Consider the following 23,260-nt stretch of genomic DNA (forward strand, 5'->3'; position numbering starts at 1 on the left):
ACGGCAGATGCTGAGAAGGCTCATGCCAAGGAGTTCTTCCCAGAACTTCTGCAGCCAGTGTCCTTGTCCTCACGGTGAGACACAGCCACCTCCTGCCCCTGCAGGAGACCCTCCAACACTAGCAGGAACTTTTCTTTTTCTGAAACCTTTGGGCAAACGGAGCCTATAAAGTAAAGAAAGGAGGGTCCTGCTCACTGGCTTTTGCCATACAACCCAACAAAATGAAATAATAGAGTCTGAAGTTCGGGATAAATATGGTCACGTCAAGATGGTGTTGTCTCCAAACTCCAAGCTGATGAAAAAAATGATACCCTATTGGAGCCCACTGTAATTAACTCTTGGACAGCATTTACATTATAAACCTAAGTTTCAAGAGGTTTGTTACTCAGCTGTAAAATTTTGCTCTAGGCTATGGCTTGGACATAGGCAATTTCAGCTTGAAAGGTTTTAAAAATAAAAGGACTTTTTTTTCATTGAGCAAGTGAAGTGTGGTTTTAAGAGGAATGAAATATCTACTACGCTCAGGCATTCTTTGCAACTCTATTTTTTCTTCAAGTGGTCTTGATTTCTAAGAAATGAAACCTAGTCTGCATATTTTTAAACCAAATGTTTAAATTATCGAATGTTTGGTGGACTCTTGGAATTAAGGAAATACGTTTTGAGAGTCACAGCTCAATAAGAAGGAATCAAAATGTCCTTCGCTATTCTTTATGTGCAGAACGAGGGTGGGACAGGATTCTGTTCTTTGAAGGTCCTCAGTCTGTTGCACATTGTTTAAAAGGTGGGTTACAAAAGAAAGCTGAATTGAACAACAGAAAACCTATTCACTATTTGTAGGCTTTCACTGAAAATTTCTTAAGGAGTTTCTAAACTGTCTCTGTCATAAGTACGTGTTAAAATAAATGTTGGTCAATTTCATGACAAAAATCAATCAATCAATCAATCAGTCTAAGGGAGAGTATCCTGGTGGGCCTGACTTCATCAGCTGGAGGGCTTGGACAGCAGGGCTGAGCCTTTCCCGAGAGAAAGACACTGAATTCCACCTGTGGACAAAGAGCTTCGTCCCGTGCCTGGAGTCCCAGCCTGCCCTAGCGCTTCAGACTTGTGCAGCCAGCTCACCTCAACTGAGTAAGTCAATCCCATGTAATAAATCCCTTATCTACACGCACACACAGGTGTGTATAACAAGTGTACACATATACATATATATGTCGTAGGGCGATTTTATATATACACATATATGTATGTACATGACTCATACTAGTTCTGCTTTTCTGGTGGAATTATAACACTCAGTTTACTTTGTTTATGAGAGCTGACAATCTGAGGGGAATGTACTATAAATTAATTAATTACAGAAACAACACTGTTGGAAACTACTTGAGTTAAAAGGGAAGCTGTGTGCATTACTTCTCTGAGGCACACTACACACTATGAAATGGCTCATGGCTCCATTCTTACAAGTGCAGAAGCTTTGGCTCCTAATCTGATCCCACACAGCTTTAGTGCGGGGGTCTTAATCTGAGGTCTAAGACCCCTTGAAACTGTGTGTAAAGATTTTCCTCAGGTGAGCCTATATCTTTTACCGGATTCTCAAAGAAATCCATTTCTCCTCATGCTTATTTGGAAGATTGTTATGTTATTTACACTCAGTTCCCCAATGACTGCTTGTTCACACACTATGAATGGGCAGTTGACTCCCCAGCTGCTTGCCTTGTTCTGAAATTAGTGCTGACATTTTACAGACTTTTTTCAAGGTGGGGAGAACCACTTAAAACTAGTAGGGGAAATTCAGTTTAAGTCTTTCCTTGATTAAAAATCTATTAAGTAGGGCTTCCCTGGTGGCGCAGTGGTTGAGAATCTGCCTGCCAATGCAGGGGACACGGGTTCGAGCCCTGGTTTGGGAAGATCCCACATGCTGGGATCTTCCAACTAGGCCCGTGAGCCACAACTACTGAGCCTGCGCGTCTGGAGCCTGTGCTCCGCAACAAGAGAGGCCGCGATAGTAAGAGGCCCGTGCACCACGATGAAGAGTGGCCCCTGCTTGCCACAACTAGCGAAAGTCCTCGCACAGAAACGAAGACCCAACACAGCCAAAAGAAAAAAAAAGTCTGTAAGTACACGTTGAGATAGTCCACCTAAGAAATCTACCCATTAAATGTGAGTGTCCACAGATGTAGAGAACAGACATATGGACACCAAGGGGGGAAAACTGCAGTGGGGTGGGTATGGTGGTGTGCTGAATTGGGCAATTGGGATTGACATGTATACACTGATGTGTATAAATTGATGACTAATAAGAACCTGCAGTATAAAAAAACAAACAAACAAAACAACTAATACTAACCTTTCATTGGGTTATTTGTATGGAAATATGTTAATATAAATGTTTCAGACATTACATGAAATTTCTAAAAATCTTATATGTTCTGGTATAATGTTATAAGTCATAATCCTAGTTATTACTTTAAAATGTATATCTCAGAAATAACTAATTTTCTTGTCAACTGCATTATTATGAACTTTCATCAAATCTTTAACCGTGGTCATTTTTAAGTCTTTTGTCATTTACAGACAGTTCTGGGTGTACTCTGACGCTTTTGCAAATATGTTCCTATAAAAGGGTTTCATCTTCAAGAAATTCATGGAAAAGACTCTGACAAGTACAGGTTTCTGGTAACTGACTGTACTGCTGAACTGAATGAATAAGCATTTTCAGAACTCTAATGAAAAACTGATGAACTCATAAAAGTGCTAACAAAAGATCAAGATGAAAAAAAAAATTAATTACATGGGACTGAGTGAACTGATGAGGATGAGTATAATTTTTGTGACTTTCTGTTTGAATTAAAAAAAAAAAATCCCACAAGGACTCAGAGGCAAAGAATATACAAATCAATTTTCACTGCAAAGTAAAGGAGCTGTTACAGTGGAGGATTACTGGACTGAATGTCAATATTATGACATAGTATGAGTGTGTTTCGTGTTTGGTAATTGCAGTCATTGTTGCTTTTGTTGTGGTCATCCATGTACAAAAAAAAAAAAAAGGTATGGCTGATACCTACCCACTGTGTTTTGGCAAAAATTAGGGAAAATCATGGAAAACAGACTTTTATTTGGGGTCCAGAGTATTGACATGACTTAACAAATGTTAGCACATGTTATTTTGGTTTTAACCATCTCTTCAAATGCTTATATATTATCTATCTAACCAGATAATAATTTCCATGAAGGTATGGACTAGATCGTACAAAAAATCAAATAAAAAATGCTATTAGTTATTTTAAGAAAAAAAAAATGTGAGTGTCCAACAGTCAAAAATATCAGTGATGCAGAAAACACAATTTAAGTCATTTTAGTTCATACTGAGACTTTAACAAAATTAAATGATCAATTAAAGAATCTCAAAATAATTATATTGTTAAATAGTAACTTCTGTGGTGCGAAGAGAGATTTGTACTTTATACATAAAAATCAGTAAGAATAACCGGTCTAAATTCACATTAAACGCTCACATTAGGTCTTTCAACAAATTAAAAGATTTCAACCCGTAATATGTACGAACTTTTTTTGTTGCCTTATCTAATTTTTTTTTTGGCTGTGTTGGGTCTTTGTTGCTGTGCGCGGGCTTTCTCTAGCTGTGGCGAGCGGGGGTTACTCTTTGTTGCGGTGCACGGGCTTCTCATTGCAGTGGCTTCTCTTGCTGCCAAGCACGGGCTCTAGGTGCACTGGCTTCAGTAGTTGTGGCATGCAGGCTTCAGTAGTTGTGGTGCACGGCCTTAGTTGCTTCGCGGCATGTGGGATCTTCCAGGATCAGGGCTCGAACCTGTGTCTGTTGCACTGGCAGGCGGGTTCTTAACCACTGCGCCACCAGGGAAACCTGCCTTATCTAACTTCTTAGCAGTGTCCCACGTAGCTGGACATAATGCTATCCCCTGGCTTTCTTTCCCAGTTTGCCAGGCCTTTTGATCTGCTCCTACTGTTCCACAGAAGTTCTAATTGTTTTTTGGGGTTTTTTTCGGCTGCACCGGGTGGCTTGTGGGATATTAGTTCCCCAACCAGGTATTGAACCTGGGCCCATGGCAATAGAAGTGCCGAGTTCTAACCACTGGACCACCAGGGAATTCCCCAAGTTCTAATTGTTAAATCCAACTGTCTCTCGACATCTTTACTTGGTAAGTCACTGGAATCTCAAATTCTTCATGTCCAAGACGGAAGTCTTGATTTCCCTCCCTAACCTGGTTCCCTTTTATTCCTTCTCATGCTTAGAAAACTGCCTCACCTCCACCCGGCAGCTCACACCCTCCTTCTCCTTCACGCCCTACATCCCATCTGGGCTTCCCCTTGGCTATATCCCTAATCTTTGCACCTCATCTCCTCACAACGCCTTCCCCTGCAGTGGGGGCCACCCTGACCACCACGAGTCACTGTCTCCTAACTGATCGCTCTGCTTCCCACACAGAAACCAGAATAATACCTCAAAGCCCTAAATTAGATTACGTCTCTCCTTTGCATAAACCTCCCAATGGCCTCCCGCCTCCCCTGAGAATGAAATCCCAACATCTCACCTGGACGACGCCCTGACCGCTCTTCCCGCACCCACAGAGGTCTTCAAGTTGCTGCAACTCATCAAACCCTCCTTCTTTACGTACGAGTCTATCATGGTGTCCTGTATCCTGTTAGGTCTCTGAAGGCAGGATGCTTAAGATGTACACACAGCATCTAACACTGTCCTGGACCCGAAAAATGTCTGCTGGATGAACAAGTCACTGCCTCAGCACCTTTATCTTAATGTTCCACCTCTGTTAATTTTTCTGTCTATACGTATTTAGAAGTGTCATTTTATTTTGGTTTCCCTGGTTAAAAAAAAAAAGACACATTTGAATGCATTCTCTCTTCAGGTAATTAATGCCAGACTCACTGCCTAAGCTCATGACATGGGGCATTTAGCTGCTGCTTCAACCACTTTTTTGTTACTAGGTCTTATACTGCCATTCCTCAAGCCTCTTCTTAATGTGTATACATAACAGACCTGCAGTGCATATGGAGGGTGAGCTTATCACTATTTCTTTTCTTAGAACACTTACTGAAACTGTTTTCTATGAGCCAAGACAACACATGAATAAAACGTTTAGTTAAATAGGAATTCCGTCTTTAAAATGTTTAAAGATGGCTAAGTCTCCTCTCAAGATCAGCCTAGTTAATACAAACATGAAATTGAATTAAATCTTTCAGTTATTTCTTCATTTAACTTCTCTATATTTAGTATCTTTTTATTTAATTCCTCTGCACAGAGATGTGTGAAATGAATTTCTACTTACTTTTACTTAAAAAACAATTCTTTCTGAAAATTTTATTATTAAAATAGTAATTTGTCCTGGTTGAAACTTACCTACAAAAAATATTAGGCTAAAAATCCTTAGAGAGCAGCATTAGACTAGAGGTTCTTTTGTGGTTCTGATTCTGCTACAATTTTGGACAAGTCTTAACTTCTGTGAGCAGTTTTCTGTTAAAAAAAAAAAAGGGAGGGAAAAAGAGGAAAGGGAAGGAGGGAAAAAGGAAAAGAAACTGGGCTGAATGATCTCTGAAGTCCCTTTCCACTCAAAATTTTCTTGGTTCTGTTAAGAAAGAATCTGCCTTTAATCTACAGAGGTCTGCAAAGCAGAATGGTAATAATAGCTGCCATTTCTTGGGGGCTTGCGTACGATGCACTACATGAAAAGCTTTACATCTCATTTAATAGAGGCATGAGTTTATGATTATTATTCTCCCAATTTATAGGTAAGAAAACAAATTTAAGCCGAAGAACTCCGTCACACAAGCTTTGTTTGCTTTTTAACAGACATGATCCTCAATTTCCAAAAAAAAAAAAAAAAAGCTGAGTAGATGGGAAAGATCTATGAACACAGAAAATGCAAATCAAAATGACACTTCTTTAAACAGAACTTTTGGCAAAGTCTGCTGTTTGGGAGGCCTGTGCTACATGCCACTGCCTGCAGGACAAAGTAAACATGTTTATCCCAACCTGTCAGAATCAAGGTCTGTAATGTCTTCTCTTCCGAAGGCAGGATTTCAGAACCAGACTAAGGAATCACACGTGCATCCACTCTCTAAATTCAAGCGCAAACCTGAGGTACCTCAAAGAAAGAATAGATAAAGCCAACATAATAAAAGGATAATTCAAAAACTAGTCTTTAGGCAGGCATAAATGACATCTGAATTAGGAGAATATTTCCTGCATGTTATCCTATATTTAATATTAACACCAGGATAATCAACTAGAATTAAATATACTACAGAAACATGTACCAAAATCACATTTTTAAAAGGGAAGTGCGAGTTCAACTCAATCATACCCTCAGGAAAATTAAAGTAAAAATTTAATGAGTTTTACACCAAGAATTGTCCTTTTTATAAACTGTTTGCTAAATTTTGCTTGAGTCTTTTTATTATACATAGTCTGAACTTTTTCAATTGGTATCAAATACGTTTCCTTTTTTTGAGTGGTGAAGTGTCATCTTGGCGAACCAGCTTCGGAGCTAAGATGAAATCAACTCACAACGATAAATCCCTCCATTATGAGTTAACAGAAGCCCATGAGCAGTTTAAAAAACAAAAATATTTTTGAAGCACTTATACCTCAAACAGTTGGCCTCAGAAATGGCATTTGATACACTTGATCTTTGTATTTTGTATTCTAAACGCTAATATCAAGTGACTGTAATAGAGAAACCACACAGCAAGCTAGAATTCGAAATAACCTAACGAGAAATGATATCTTTCATCACTACACGTAATCTGCCTTAACCTCACAGAAAGGGGAGATTTTGCCCCACTTCTCTCTGTTATCTTTCTATGGGAGCACATGCTCTCTGATGTTGAGAAACATACCTCCGACTAGTAAAATATTCTTTGATACCACATTAGATAGATACCCTAGGAAACTGTAACGTCTGTTTCCTTAAATTGCTCCGTGATGTAAAATACCACATAAAGAGCACTTAGCAGAGTGTCTTAGCATTTAGAAAGTGCTGAGTAAATCAGGTATCACTGATATATCATCAGTCAGGACACTGAAGAATAATTACTAAAACGGTGGCCTAAAAAAAGTGAATCTACCTCCCACCAAATTCCAATAATCGTTTAAAAGGCTGAATTATATCTGTGATAGTTTTAGGGATACATATTAAGGTACTATACTGAAATTCGTGGTTGACAGTTTGAGAAGTCTGTATTATTTTAACTATACCCAAACCAAAGCTCAACTGATAGAAAAATTACATGAAAATCCTCAAAGTAGGAAAAATATTTTCTATAGTAATATAAGGTTCTATTTTTTCAATGGGAAAAGTAATGATAAAGAAAGAACCCATTTCTGTATAACAAATATAAACTTGCCCAGCTACCTGCCAGGTATTAAAAAAAATAGCACAAGGAACAGAGATAAATATAAATAGACTGAGCCTAAAGAACAAGGTATTTCATAGAAAGTATTTTATCATCAGAACAGGATGGTTTCCTATGTTTAAGATCTATTTATTGTGTTATTTTTACAAGTAGCAAAGTCCCTCCATTTCCCCCAGTTTTATACATGAATATAAAAAGCCACTGACTTCCACGCTGCCCCCCTACCCCTCCCCCGCTGACTGGGTTAATAGGAGGTTGTGGACTATGTACGGCCTCCAGAAGCAGCGGTGGTTTCCTGTGTGACTTGGCCTTGAACTCTAGCATGCTAATCAGTCATCCTCTTGCTGATTCCTTTTCTGTCAAAGGAAACCAAGATGCATTAAAACAGCACATTCTAATTGGGATATTTGTTCAGCCAAGATTGCTTTTTCTGTCAGCAAGTATAATTTTCTAGAGGCCCCTAGCAAAAGATGTGGTTGAAAATTATCATGGAAAAAAAACATGCCTTATGTAGTTCATTAAAGTAGTTTATCACTTTGGCTCCTGGGCACATTATCCTCAAGATATTTGAACATTTTCTTCTCTTTCTTCTTTACATACAAATATTCCCACCCAGAAACACACACAAATACAAATACTCACCTTCCCCCTGGAGTACCCATCGGAGAGAGCTGATCTGCTCTCAGCCCTATAACAGTATACAGTTGACCATTGAACAACATGGGTTTGAACTTCACAGGCCACTTACATGTGGATTTTCTTCAGTAGTAAATACTACGGTACTGAGGACCCACCGCCGGTTGAATCCGTGGATGCAGAACCGTGGATACGAAGAGCTCATTATAAATTATATGTGGATTTTCCCCTGGTTGTTTAAGGGTCAACTATACATACTTCTTGAAGATTACAAGTATTATGAAAATTACTCAAAGCATACATATATAAAAACATTTTCTGTCATTTTAATCAATAAATTAAACTTTCAGCTTACTTGACATTATGTCATTATAAAATGACCTCACTCAGTAATCCTGGCCCATTAATTCCCAATCATCAAATAAAAGTCTACATGGTATATGACTAAAATGAAATGTTAAAAGAGTCAACCTGAAAGCAGAGCTGGCCAGCCTACTAAGTACACAGAAACTTTACCAGTTTAAGAAAATCGATGAGTTTGTGAGCGTCCTCCCCGGTGGAGAGGTCCACAAAGTCCTTGGGCAGCCGGTAGCTCAGGTAGGGACTCGGCTGAACCGTGACCTCGCTGTTGGTGCAACGGAAGGCCGGAGCATCCTTTACAGAGGAAAAGAAAAAGGAAAGTCGGTGAGAAAGTCCTGTTTTAAGTCTATTCTTCAAACTGAAAAAGATACTGGCATAGCAATTCCAACTCCATGTCCTCTTCTGTACTACGTAGGGAAGAAAATCAGATTCTGAAGTAAAAGAAAGCACCAAGGTTTTTAAAATACCTCCCCATGTTCACAAGAAAATACGCATCTAAGGCGTGTGAAGACAGAGCCCCCGCGGGGGGCGAGGTGGCCCCTGAGTGCTGGGTGTGCAGCCAGCATGGCCACGAAGGGCTGCGGGTCTCTCCCGGCCTGAGGCTGCCTCGAGTGGTCCCACACGGGCCAGCACGCTTTATAAACACTGTCGCTTTCCACAGGTGCACTGCTGGAAATACCGCCTTAGAGAACAGAGTTAACAGTAAGGGCAAGCGAGTGCTCTGAACCCCTAACACTGCTGTGCTTTTCTCATGTCATTTTACATACTTATTTGTAGATTCCTCTCAGCACCTATGTAAAACTGCAAATTCAAGGATCATATTTAACAGGTCTTCACATTCTTTACTGTACATGCTTAGAGTCTTGCATAGAATATTCACATATTGCCTGGTGCTGAAAAGGATTTCAGAGTCAGAGGCCTTGTGTTTGGGCTTCATGGGTGGCAGAGACCTAGGTGAGGGATGGATGGTGTCCAGCAGGTGGAGACAGGCCGGGAACCTGGATGGAACAGGACCGTGGAGCCCTAGAAAGCAGGCCATACCTTATAACAGACAGACCAGCCATCTGACAAGTACTCATGAAAACACCAACTGTCTGCTGGACCTTGTTCTAGGGGTGGGAGAAAAACTGGAAAACAAGATGGCAGACAGCCACCAAGCAAGCAAATAACAAATTAACAAGCTTGTTCCAGAGACTAAAAAGTGTTATAAAAACAAAAGAGCAAGGCACTATGGTAAGAGGAGAACCATGTAGACTCCTCTTTAGAGGGGGACCAGGTGGGACCTTGCTAAGGAGGGGACGTCTGGACTGAGAACTGAGCAGCAGGATGAAAGCAGCCTCGTGAGGCCTGGGAGTGAACACGGCTTTGGAGGCAGTGGAAACGACCAGTGCAAAGACCTGAAGGCCGGGCAGGGCTTTGTGGCTTCGAGGAACGAAAGGAAGGCAGGTCTCTGTGCGGCGGAGGACAGACGGGAGGTGATGCTGGGGAAAGGCAGGGGCCGGCTCCTATTGCCCTCTGGCACCCCCAACCTCCAATATGAGGCTGTTTACATTAAGAAGAAAGAAAGGGAGGGAGGGAGGGAAGGAAGAATGAATGAATTCGGATCATACAGCGAATCTTGTGCAAACTGTTTCTATCCAATAACTCTGTCCCTCATATTTAAAAATAACCTTGTGCCAAATCTTCTTCTTCTTGTGCCAAATCTTGACGCTCAGATTTAATGGCCTACAACTCTTAAGATGCCAGCAGGAATAAGATCCCTTCATTCACTAATTCGATCAACCTTAGCTGTGCCTGGCACTGTGCACAGCCCCACACACACATGGAGAACAGGGATCCCATGAATGGGCTCGGAAACCTACAGCCTGAGGCAGGAGGCAGGCAAGTCCGCAGGCAAGGCCCACACAGCAGGGCAAGCGCCTTGATGTGGAAAACAGGGACCACAGTCAGATCTAGAAAAACAGGGCCCAGGACAGCCCGGGACAGAGTAAGGATGAAAAGGACTATTTCAGAGACAGACAGAAGGAAAGATGTTCACACGGAGGGCAAGGCAGCAGCCGGAGAAGCAGGAAGAAAGCCGGGAGGCGAGCAGGCGTCACGGAAACCAGGGGAAAGGGTGTGACAGAAACAAGAGGTAACAGCTCAGATGCGGCCCAGCGTTAAGGAAGAGCGGGGCCGTGCACTGCTCGCTGGAATTCCTGACACGTTGGTGGAGCCCTCACCACAAGCAGTTTCTTTGGAACCGGGGGCAGGGGGTGGAAGGGGGGGTGAGCCAAGGAGGCCCGGGCGGCAAGGGGCGTGGGGAGCGGTGGCCACAGGACAAGCGAGTGGCCCGACAGCAGGAGAGGCACTTGCAGGACCCCACTTCCAAAATAATGTGTGCATGCGCATGTGTATACACACAAAAATTGCCCAGAAAACCTTAACAGAGCTGGTAAGAATGGCCATTTCTAGGTAGTAGGATTTCAAGTCTCACCTCTTTCTAATTCTGTGTGATTTTAAACAACCGTGTGAAATAAAACTATTTTGTAAAAGACAGAAAACACTCAGGAGAGAGAACGAAATGAAGAGCTCCATGGACAGAACTGTAGACGCAGAGCACTCTCATTGACTTTAGAAAGCCTCGTGTGTATGTGTGCAGGCAGGTTACACACCAGAATATTAACAGTGGTTCTCGAGGAGGTGGGATTATGGGTGACTTCAGAATTTCCTTTAAAAATGAGCAGGCATTACAGGGCGAGGGAGGTCTTGCTTTCTAAGACAGGAGGCGTCGGAACACGGTTACCTGCTTACAGAGAAAGGAAGAGACTGGAAAAAGGAAAGAAGACAGACGGTAGCCCCAGGAACCTGGAGAGACGCAGGGGCAGAGACGAGACTCGGGAGGAAGGATGCAGGTTAAGTCTGTAGGTTTGACGACAGTTAAACGGAGTGAGTTCTCAGCGATGGATTCTCTTTTCCTAAGAGGGAAGACACGAAAGCAGCTGCTGAGGACAGGAGTGATGGACAGAAGCTCTGAGGAGCGTGCAGTGGGTGGAACGGCCACTGGGGACAGCAGGAGGGGACGTTGGCGAGGGCGACAGAGCCTGCGGTCAGACCCACGGGAAGCCAGGGGCGGTGACCGGGACGAGCCCCCTCCCCACCCCGTCTGCGCATCTGGGCGACATCCCTCTAACCGTGCGCGGCAGCCCGGGGCCGGGACCAGAATAAACAGATGCGTGACCTGACCCACGGTCCGGATTCTCAGGTGGGCAGGACAGAGGAGCCAAGAAAAAGAAAAATAACCAGAAAAGAAACTATCAGATGATCATCTTCACTTTAGACAAAGGGAAGTGAAGAAATCAAAGCGCACACCCTTTCTCTAATACAACTATTTTGTGAAAGACAGAAAACATTCACGAGAGAGTACAAAACGAAGAACTCAGCAAAGTATCTATGAGTAAATCTGTGTCAGCGCCTGGAGAGCCAGCGAGCAATTTCTCAGTGGACTAACAGGTTTCCTGGGGATCTTTCTGATCATCTTACCTGCTCCAGGGCTTCTTCACTAAAATCACCCTTTAAGTTTCTTCCAGATAACAGTTCGTCCCAAGTAAACAGCAGCGCATCTGTGACTTCACCAAAAGGATTAAAATCAATCAGCCACACCTTCCCCTGCAGTACAGAAAGAAAGATCAATAAGCATAAAATAAAACAAAGTCTGTAATCTGCCTTATCAGAAAGATCATCTTATTCTACCCAAAAGGTCATCGTAAAAATCATATCACTTCTTTCAAAAGACAGTTTCCTCCAGGCCCCAACTGAGAAGGGGCCGCCTGTCTAAGTGGTGCAGGCACAGTGCCAAAGGGAAGGCCGCCCGTAAAGGCGGAGGAGAGACCCTGAAAGGAAAGCCCGACGAAGACATATATGTCGACTTCCGCCTCCAATCACATGAGAATTTTATGTCAAAAACCCAAGCAGGGAAAGGAAAATCTCACAAAATGGTTCCACCGAAGTAGCATGACTGGAATGTTCTCAAGGGTGACTTCAACGATCTTTCATGAAGAGGCCAGCAGTTCTCAGCACCATTCCTGAGCCCTGAGAGGCTTCTGCAAAGGCTTGTTTTTTATAAACACACGAAAGACATAAGAAAATGCTCAGCTGTCTTTCATTTCAGTGTAATAACTGTTTTCTCTGCATGATAGAGCTTGAAGGCACATGAAGGGAGATGAAAAAAAGAAATCAACCTTTAAAAGAAACAGCCATCTTCTCCTACTCTGACAGTAGCAATGGCCAAAGTGATAGGTTCCAGCCTCAGGGAAAGGACACCTCTGACCCAGTCAGACAGAGTCTGCACCTTGGTATAAAGTGGCAGAGCACTGACGTGAAGGAGCTGGAGAATCTGTGAAATCCTGACAGGAGATTAAAGCCAACACATTTGATCACAGAGATGTTATGTGACATTTTACTAGATAAATGTTTCGTTGAAACTTTTATCTTTGCTCCTTTTGATTTTTCTCACTGAGACATTTATTTAATTGTACCGTTTTGCTGTTGGTAGTTTTTTCTGTAAACATGTAGCAATCGTGTCTTGATCAGCCATGCATGTGTAAAATTAAAAAGGAACTGGACTGCTAAGCCAGCATTACTAATATCTAGCACTGTTTCTCATCTGTGTTAAAGGAAAAGTTTAAGAAAGATGAAACATCTTCCTAGGACTGGCTGCAAACTAGAAACCTCTAATAAGAGGCAAAGAACTACTACAGGAAGTTTCTACCATATACCATTGGCTAAGTTTCCTGGTTTCTACAATCCCCAGGAGAAATCCTGCAAATCCTTCTTGCCACTTGACTTGTATCCTCACTTCAATTTGGTGCCCACTCGTACCTTCTCTGACTACGTGAAATAATGTCAGCCATCAATCAACTCCTTGGTATGATTTCAGCTTTGCTTTTTCAGCGATTACTCAGATGTCTCTGATATACTGTATGTTATTTTAACAAAATGAGTACTTTCTAAAATTCAAACCCTTACGACTTGAGATTTTATAACCAGTAAAACTATCTCCTTATTAAAAGAAAGAAAAAAAAAACTTTCACACCTGTTAGCATCAGAATATTTAGCTCGATAAACTAAAAATATGCCACATTGTAAAAAACAAATAAAATCACCACTGTGAGGACTGATAGCTGGCAGAATTTGTTTTGTAGTTCAGAAGCCATCCTCTAGTTTAAAGAAAAATAAGCCAGCCGTAATCAGGCATAAAACTATCAAGATGAGGATTTCAAACCTATAACATGTTTTTCATGTCACACCTCAGGAACAAGACATCCTGAGAAATTCTGCTTTTAGGCAACCCATCAGACAAGAGTGGTCACACTGACCTTCCTAATATCAACCAACTGTCCACCCCCCCCATCCACCCAACTAAATCTCTATGCACCAAACACTGTGCCAGGCATGAGGGCATAAATCAGTAACACAGAGTCTACTCCTTGAAAGAGTTCAGTCCAGACCAGGACATGCACACATGTGCACACACCAGTATATGGATTGTTCACCATAGCACAGTGTGTAAAAGACTAGAAACAAGCTAAGCATTCATCCATAGGGAAGTGACTCATCAAACTAGATAGTAGATCCACATAATGAAATACTATGCCTTGTAAGAAAATGGAAAGCTCTCCAAGATACACTGTTTTTAAAAAGTATAAAAAGCAAGGTGCAAGTGTATATCATATGCTGACTCTTGCATAAGAAAGATGGGAAAAAATAAGTATCTTGCTTGTTTTTGCATCAAGAAATACTGGAAGGATACATAAGAAACTAACACCATAGGAGTGCAGAGGAGCAAGGTTAAGAATCAGACCTTCTATGTATATTTTCACACTAATGACATTAACAAGCTTAATCTAACAAATATCTAAAGAATACTTAGCACATTAGAAATTGTACTTTCTTTCTCAATCACTCGTAAGACAGAAATAAAAAAGTGACGAGACTGCAGATCCATTCGCAACAATATCAAAGATACAAGATGATATTCATCCCCAAAAGCAATGAAATTAATAACAAGACAATAACCATAGCAAAAAAAATACACAGGGGGACCCAAATCATTTTTCAAGTACCTAAAGTAGTTATTCTAAATTCTAGTCGTGCATTATCATCACATAAGAAGCTTCTTAAAATACACATTCCAAGGCCTCGTCCCAGACCTACTGGATGGGGGCGCTGTAGCTCTGACATACCGGGCAGGTAGAAGCTCTCAGCACTGAGTCCACCCGCCCAGTCGCTGTCAGAACGTGGACACATCAGAGTGTCACCAAGCCTAGACACGCTCTGGTTATACTTCAGATCAGACACCAACATAAAAGAAGAGCTAGGGTTTCCCTGGTGGCGCTGTGGTTAAGAATCCGCCTGTCAATGCAGGGGACATGGGTTTGATCCCTGGTCCGGGAAGATCCCACGTGCAGTGCTGCAGAGCAACTAAGCCCGTGTGCCACAACTACTGAGCCTGCACTCTAGAGCCTGCAATCCACAACTACTGAGCCCACGTGCCACAACTACTGAAGCCCACGTGCCTAGAGCCTGTGCTCCGCAACAAGAGAAGCCACCACCATGAGAAGCCCGCACACTGCAACGAAGAGTAGCCCCTGCTCGCCGCAACTAGAGAAAGCTCCTGTGCAGCAAAGAAGACCCAACACAGCCAAAAATAATAAATAAATAAAAATTTTAAAAAACAGAAGAGTTAGCTTTCTCACAAGAGTAGCCATAAAATTATATATTCAAGACAATGTCTAAGAAACGGTGATACAAGTGCCACTGAATGAATGCAAATGAGTTTGACATCATGGCTGACATCTCTTCTCAGAAACCGTCAGGATGTTTACACTGGCGTGTTTTCCACTTTAAAAGCACGCAAACTGCTTTCAGTTCTGTCAGATCACAGTCATAATTACTGATGTCCATGTCCAACTTCACTTAAGACATTTATAGAGCTGTTTCACCAAGTCACACATGTGCACGGACCTGCCAGCCCTACTGAACCACAGCAGACCTGGACATGTGCCAGGGAAATACTGAGACACCCTGGCAAACCCCAAATTTTCAAATGCCATTAAATGTAACTGCATTAGAACAAAATTGCTTCAGACTGAATATCTGAACAATGGGAACAAATAACACACAACTCACAGGGTGGTATGGACTCAGGGAGATGCTGAATTAAATGAGAATAAAGTTCTTCTGAGCCGCACATTCAGGGCAATGGGCTAGGTTCCCTCCCTCCCTCACTGATTCCATCCTGCTCGCTACCAGGCCAATCCTGGAATGCTTAAGTCTCGAAGATAAGCTCCTTGATGGTCGAGAGATCATCTGGTTGGAAGCTGCTTGTTAGAAGACCAGCATCTAACACAGGACAGGCTCTCGATAAACAGTGGTGTGTGACGGACTGGATGTGGCCGGGGTCCGGCTTTAGAACAGGGACACGGGCGCCCACCAGCTCAGGTTCCTACCCATTCTACTGCGCCAGCTCCCCGTCCTTTCTCTAAGATTTGTTTCCACTAAGCTGAAACTCTGCCAGGTGACATCCCTCCTTTGTACCACATCTCAGTTCATGGCTCCTCTTTCTAACTCTTAACAGATGCCATCACCCGTGAAGACAGACACGTGGGAGAGACCTTCAAGATGGCGGAAGAGTAAGACGCAGAGATCACCTTCCTCCCCACAAATACATCAGAAATACATCTACATGCGGAACAACTCCTACAGAACACCTACTGAATGCTGGCAGAAGACCTCAGACTTCCCAAAAGGCAAGAAACTCCCCATGTACCTGGGTAGGGCAAAAGAAAAAGAAAAAACACAGGCAAAAGAATAGGGACGGGACCTGCACCAGTGGGAGGGAGCTGTGAAGGAGGAAAGGTTTCCACACACTACGAAGCCCCTTCGCGGGCGGAGACTGCGGGTGGCAGAGGGGGGAAGCTTCGGAGCCACGGAGGAGAGCGCAGCCACAGGGGTGCGGAGGGCAAAGCGGAGAGATTCCCGCACAGAGGCTCGGCGCCGAGCAGCACTCACCAGCCCGAGAGGCTTGTCTGCTCACCCGCCGGGGCGGGCGGGGCTGGGAGCTGAGGCTCGGGCTTTGGTTGGATTGCAGGGAGAGGACTGGGGTTGGCGGCGTGAACACAGCCTGAATGGGGCTAGTGCGACACAGCTAGCCGGGAGGGAGACCGGGAGAAAGTCTGCAGCTGCCGAAGACGCAAGAGACTTTTTCTTGCCTCTTTGTTTCCTGGTGCGCGAGGAGAGGGGATTCAGAGCGCCGCCTAAACGAGCTCCAGAGACGGGCGCGAGCCGCGGCTATCAGTGCGGACCCCAGAGACGGGCATGAGACGCTAAGGCTGCTGCTGCCGCCAAGAAGCCTGTGTGCGAGCACAGGTCACTATCCACACCTCCCCTCCCGGGAGCCTGTGCAGCCTGCCACTGCCAGGCTCCCGTGATCCAGGGACAACTTCCCTGGGAGCACGCACGGCGTGCCTCAGGCTGGTGCAACGTCACGCCAGCCTCTGCTGCCGCAGGCTCGCCCCGCCTCCTCCGTACCCCTCCCTCCCCCCGGCCTGAGTGAGCCAGAGCCCCTGAAGCAGCTGCTCCTTTAACCCCGTCCTGTGTGAGCGAAGAACAGATGCCCTCAGGCGACCTACACGCAGAGGCGGGGCCAGATCCAAAGCTGAACCCCGGGAGCTGCATGAACAAAGAGAAAGGGAAATTTCTCCCAGCAGCCTCAGAAGCAGCAGCTTAAATCCCCACAATCAACTTGATGTACCTGCATCTGTGGAATACCAGAATAGACAATGAACCATCCCAAATTGAGGAGGTGGACTTCGGGAGCAACGATATATATGTATTTTTTCCCTTTTTCTCTTTTTGTGAGTGTGTATGTGTGTGCTTCTGTGTGTGATTTTGTCTGTATAGCTTTGCTTTTACCATTTGTCCTAGGGTTCTGCCTGTCCATTTTTTTTTTTTGCTTTTTAAAATTTTTCTCTTAATAATTATTTTAATTATTTTATTTTACTTTATTTTATCTTCTTTCTTTCTTTCTTTTTTTCCTCCCTTTTATTCTGATCTGTGTGGAGGACAGGCTCTTGGTGCTCTGGCCGGGTGTCAGGCCTGTGCCTCTGAGGTGGGAGAGTCAAGTTCAGGACACTGAGACCTCCCAGCTCCACGTAATATCAAACGGCGAAAATCTCCCAGAGATCTCCATCTCAATGCCAAGACCCAGCTCCACTCAACGACCAGCAAGCTACACTGCTGGACACCCTATGGCAAACAACTAGCAAGACAGGAACACAGCCCCACCCATTAGCAGAGAGGCTGCCTAAAATCACAGTAAGGCCATAGACACCCCAAAACACACCACCAGACGTGGACGTGCCCAACAGAAAGACAAGATCCAGCCTCAGCCACCAAAACTCAGGCACTAGTCCCCTGCACCAGGAAGCTTACACAACCCACTGAGCCAACCTTAGCCACTGGGGACAGACACCAAAAACAACGGAAACTACGGACCTGCAGCCTGTGAAAAGTAGACCCCAAACACAGTAAGTTAAGCAAAATGAGAAGACAGAGAAACACAAAGCAGATGAAGAAGCAAGGCAAAAACCCACCAGACCTAACAAATGAAGAGGAAATAGGCAGTCTACCTGAAAAAGAATTCAGAATAATGAGAGTAAAGATGATCCAAAATCCTGGAAATAGAATGCAGAAAATACAAGAAACATTTAACTGGGACCTACAGGAACTAAAGAGCAAACAGTGAAGAACAACACAATAAATGAAATTAAAAATTTTCTAGAAGGGATCAATAGCAGAATAACTGAGGCAGAAGAATGGATAAGTGACCTGGAAGATAAAATAGTGGAAATAACTACTGCAGAGCAGAATAAAGAAAAAAGAATGAAAAGAATTGAGGACAGTCTCAGAGACCTCTGGGACAACATTAAACGCACCAACATTCGAATTATAGGGGTCCCAGAAGAAGAGAAAAAGAAGGACTGAGAAAATATTTGAAGAGATTATAGTTGAAAACTTCCCTAATATGGGAAAGGAAAGAGTTAATCAAGTCCAGGAAGCACAGAGAGTCCCATACAGGATAAATCCAAGGAGAAACAAGCCAAGACACATATTAATCAAACTATCAAAAATTAAATACAAGGAACAAATATTAAAAGCAGCAAGGGAAAAACAACAAATAACACATAAGGAAATCCCCATAAGGTAAACAGCTAATCTTTCAGCAAAAACTCTGCAAGCCAGAAGGGAGTGGCAGGACATATTTAAAGTGATGAAGGAGAAAAGCCTACAACCAAGATTACTCTACCCAGCAAGGATCTCATTCAGATTTGATGGAGAAATTAAAACCTTTACAGACAAGCAAAAGCTAAGAGAATTCAGCACCACCAAACCAGCTTTACAACAAATGCTAAAGGAACTTCTCTAGGCAGGAAACACAAGAGAAGGAAAAGACCTACGAAAATAAACCCAAAACAATTAAGAAAATGGTAATAGGAACATACATATCTATAATTACCTTAAATGTAAATGGATTAAATGCTCCAACCAAAAGACACAGATTGGCTGCATGGATACAAAAACAAGACCCGTATATATGCTGTCTACAAGAGACCCACTTTAGACCTAGGGACACATACCGACTGAAAGTGAGGGGATGGGAAAAGATATTCCATGCAAATGGAAATCAAAAGAAAGCTGGAGTAGCAATTCTCATATCAGTCAAAATAGACTTTAAAACAAAGACTATTATAAGAGACAAAGGAGGACACTACATAATGATCAAGGGATCAATCCAAGAAGAAGATATAACAATTGTAAATATTTATGCACCCAACATAGGAGCACCTCAATACATAAGGCAAATACTAACAGCCATAAAAGGGGAAATCGACAGTAACACAATCATAGTAGGGGACTTTTAACACCCCACTTTCACCAATGGACAGATCATCCAAAATGGAAATAAATAAGGAAACACAAGCTTTAAATGATACATTAAACAAGATGAACTTAATTGATATTTATAGGACATTCCATCCAAAAACAACAGAATACACTTTCTTCTCAAGTGCTCATGGAACATTCTCCAGGATAGATCATATCTTGGGTCACAAATCAAGCCTTGGTAAATTTAAGAAAATTGAAATCATATCAAGTATCTTTTCCGACCACAATGCTATGAGACTAGATATCAATTACAGGAAAAAATCTGTAAGAAATACAAACACATGGAGGCTAAACAACACACTACTTAATAACCAAGAGCTCACTGAAGAAATCAAAGAGGAAATCAAAAAATACCTAGAAACAAATGACAATGAAAACACGACGACCCAAAACCTACAGGATGCAGCAAAAGCAGTTCTAACAGGGAAGTTTATAGCAATAAATCCTACCTTAAGAAACAAGAAACAGTTAGATAGCCTCAACCACCAGAGGGCAGACAACAGAAGCAAGAAAAACTACAATCCTGCAGCCTGTGGTCCAAAAACCACAGTTACAGAAAGACAGAGAAGATGAAAAGGCAGAGGGCTATGTACCAGATGAAGGAACAAGAAAAAACCCCAGAAAAACAACTAAATGAAGTGGAGATAGGCAACCTTCCAGAAAAAGAATTCAGAATAATGATAGTGAAGATGATCCAGGACCTCGGAATAAGAATGGAGGCAAAGATTGAGAAGATGCAAGAAATGATTAACAAAGACCTAGAAGAATTAAAGAACAAACAAACAGAGATGACCAATACAATAACTGAAATGAAAACTACACTAGAAGGAATCAATAGCAGAATAACTGAGGCAGAAGAACGGATAAGTGACCTGGAAGACAGAATGGTGGAATTCACTGCTGTGGAACAGACTAAAGAAAAAAGAATGAAAAGAAATGAAGACAGCCTAAGAGACCTCTGGGACAACATTAAACGCAACAACATTCGCATTATAGGGGTCCCAGAAGGAGAAGAGAGAGAGAAAGGACCAGAGAAAATATTTGAAGAGATTATAGTCGAAAACTTCCCTAACATGGGAAAGGAAATAGCCACCCAAGTCCAGGAAGCGCAGAGAGTCCCATACAGAATAAACCCAAGGAGAAACACGCCGAGACACATAGTAATCAAAGTGGCAAAAATTAAAGACAAAGAAAAATTACTGAAAGCAGCAAGGGAAAAACGACAAATAACATACAAGGGAACTCCCATAAGGTTAACAGCTGATTTCTCAGCAGAAACTCTGCAAGCCAGAAGGGAGTGGCATGATATACTTAAAGTGATGAAAGGGAAGAACCTACAACCAAGATTACTCTACCCGGCAAGGATCTCATTCAGATTCGATGGAGAAATCAAAAGCTTTACAGACAAGCAAAAGCTAAGAGAATTCAGCACCGCCAAACCAGCTCTACAACAAATGCTAAAGGAACTTCTCTAAGTGGGAAACACAAGAGAAGAAAAGGACCTACAAAAACAAACCCAAAACAATTAAGAAAATGGTCATAGGAACATACATATCGATAATTACCTTAAATGTGAATGGATTAAATGCCCCAACCAAAAGACATAGACTGGCTGAATGGATACAAAAACAAGACCCATATATATGCTGTCTACAAGAGACCCACTTCAGACCTAGGGACACATACAGACTGAAAGTGAGGGGATGGAAAAAGATATTCCATGCAAATGGAAATCAAAAGAAAGCTGGAGTAGCTATACTCATATCAGATAAAATAGACTTTAAAATAAAGAATGTTACAAGAGACAAGGAAGGACACTACATAATGATCCAGGGATCAATACAAGAAGAAGATATAACAATTATAAATATATATGCACCCAACATAGGAGCACCTCAATACATAAGGCAACTGCTAACAGCTATAAAAGAGGAAATCGACAGTAACACAATAATAGTGGGGGACTTTAACACCTCACTTACACCAATGGACAGATCATCCAAAATGAAAATAAATAAGGAAACACAAGCTTTAAATGACACAATAGACCAGATAGATTTAATTGATATATATAGGACATTCCATCCAAAAACGGCAGATTACACGTTCTTCTCAAGTGCGCACGGAACATGCTCCAGGATAGATCACATCTTGGGTCACAAATCAAGCCTCAGTAAATTTAAGAAAATTGAAATCATATCAAGCATCTTTTCTGACCACAACGCTATGAGATTAGAAATGAATTACAGGGAAAAAAACGTAAAAAAGACAAACACATGGAGGCTAAACAATACGTTACTAAATAACCAAGAGATCACTGAAGAAATCAAACAGGAAATAAAAAAATACCTAGAGACAAATGACAATGAAAACACGACGACCCAAAACCTATGGGATGCAGCAAAAGCGGTTCTAAGAGGGAGGTTTATAGCTATACAAGCCTACCTAAAGAAACAAGAAAAATCTCAAGTAAACAATCTAACCTTACACCTAAAGAAACTAGAGAAAGAAGAACAAACAAAACCCAAAGTTAGCAGAAGGAAAGAAATCATAAAGATCAGAGCAGAAATAAATGAAATAGAAACAAAGAAAACAATAGCAAAGATCAATAAAACTATAAGTTGGTTCTTTGAGAAGATAAACAAAATTGATAAGCCATTAGCCAGACTCATCAAGAAAAAGAGGGAGAGGACTCAAATCAATAAAATCAGAAACGAAAAAGGAGAAGTTACAACAGACACCGCAGAAATACAAAACATCCTAAGAGACTACTACAAGCAACTTTATGCCAATAAAATGGACAACCTGGAAGAAATGGACAAATTCTTAGAAAGGTATAACCTTCCAAGACTGAATAAGGAAGAAACAGAAAATATCAACAGACCAATCACAAGTAATGAAATTGAAACTGTGATTAAAAATCTTCCAACAAACAAAAGTCCAGGACCAGATGGCTTGAATTCTATCAAACATTTAGAGAAGAGCTAACACCCATCCTTCTCAAACTCTTCCAAAAAATTGCAGAAGAAGGAACACTCCCAAACTCATTCTATGAGGCCACCATCACCCTGATCCCAAAACCAGACAAAGACACTACAAAAAAAGAAAATTACAGACCAATATCACTGATGAATATAGATGCAAAAATCCTCAACAAAATACTAGCAAACAGAATCCAACAACACATTAAAAGGATCATACACCACGATCAAGTGGGATTTATCCCAGGGATGCAAGGATTCTTCAATATACGCAAATCAATCAATGTGATACACCATATTAACAAATTGAAGAATAAAAACCATATGATCATCTCAATAGATGCAGAAAAAGCTTTTGACAAAATTCAACACCCATTTCTGATAAAAACTCTCCAGAAAGTGGGCATAGAGGGAACCTACCTCAACATAATAAAGGCCATATATGACAAACCCACAGCAAACATCATTCTCAATGGTGAAAAACTGAAAGCATTTCCTCTAAGATCAGGAACGAGACAAGGATGTCCACTCTCACCACTATTATTCAACATAGTTCTGGAAGTCCTAGCCACGGCAATCAGAGAAGAAAAAGAAATAAAAGGAATACAAATTGGAAAAGAAGAAGTAAAACTGTCACTGTTTGCGGATGACATGATACTATACATAGAGAATCCTAAAACTGCCACCAGAAAACTGCTAGAGCTAATTAATGAATATGGTAAAGTTGCAGGTTACAAAATTAATGCACAGAAATCTCTTGCATTCCTATACACTAATGATGAAAAATCTGAAAGAGAAATTATGGAAACACTCCCATTTACCATTGCAACAAAAAAAATAAAATACCTAGGAATAAACCTACCTAGGGAGACAAAAGACCTGTATGC

The 23,260-nt window shown here is 41.9% G+C and overlaps 1 protein-coding gene and 1 non-coding gene across 3 annotated transcripts in view; both read right to left on the reverse strand.

Moving 5' to 3' along the window:
* Positions 1 to 4,050: 4,050 nt before the first annotated feature.
* Positions 4,051 to 4,123, reverse strand: TRNAR-UCU (transfer RNA arginine (anticodon UCU)). The gene has a single exon. It is a non-coding gene; the product is annotated as a tRNA-Arg (tRNA).
* Positions 4,124 to 6,363: 2,240 nt separating this feature from the next.
* Positions 6,364 to 23,260, reverse strand: part of CDC123 (cell division cycle 123) — a 74,920-nt gene continuing 58,023 nt past the window's right edge. For both annotated transcript variants that reach the window (XM_057544071.1, XM_007167407.2), the window contains 3 exons: positions 11,926 to 12,051; positions 8,560 to 8,697; positions 6,364 to 7,763 (listed from right to left, as the gene is read on the reverse strand). In XM_057544071.1, the coding sequence (XP_057400054.1) occupies positions 7,737 to 7,763; positions 8,560 to 8,697; positions 11,926 to 12,051 (291 nt within the window). In that variant the 3' untranslated portion in view covers positions 6,364 to 7,736. The remainder of the gene's footprint in view (positions 7,764 to 8,559; positions 8,698 to 11,925; positions 12,052 to 23,260) is intronic.

This window comes from Balaenoptera acutorostrata, chromosome 3 (genome assembly GCF_949987535.1).
Source record: "Balaenoptera acutorostrata chromosome 3, mBalAcu1.1, whole genome shotgun sequence".
Classification (NCBI taxonomy): domain Eukaryota; kingdom Metazoa; phylum Chordata; class Mammalia; order Artiodactyla; family Balaenopteridae; genus Balaenoptera; species Balaenoptera acutorostrata.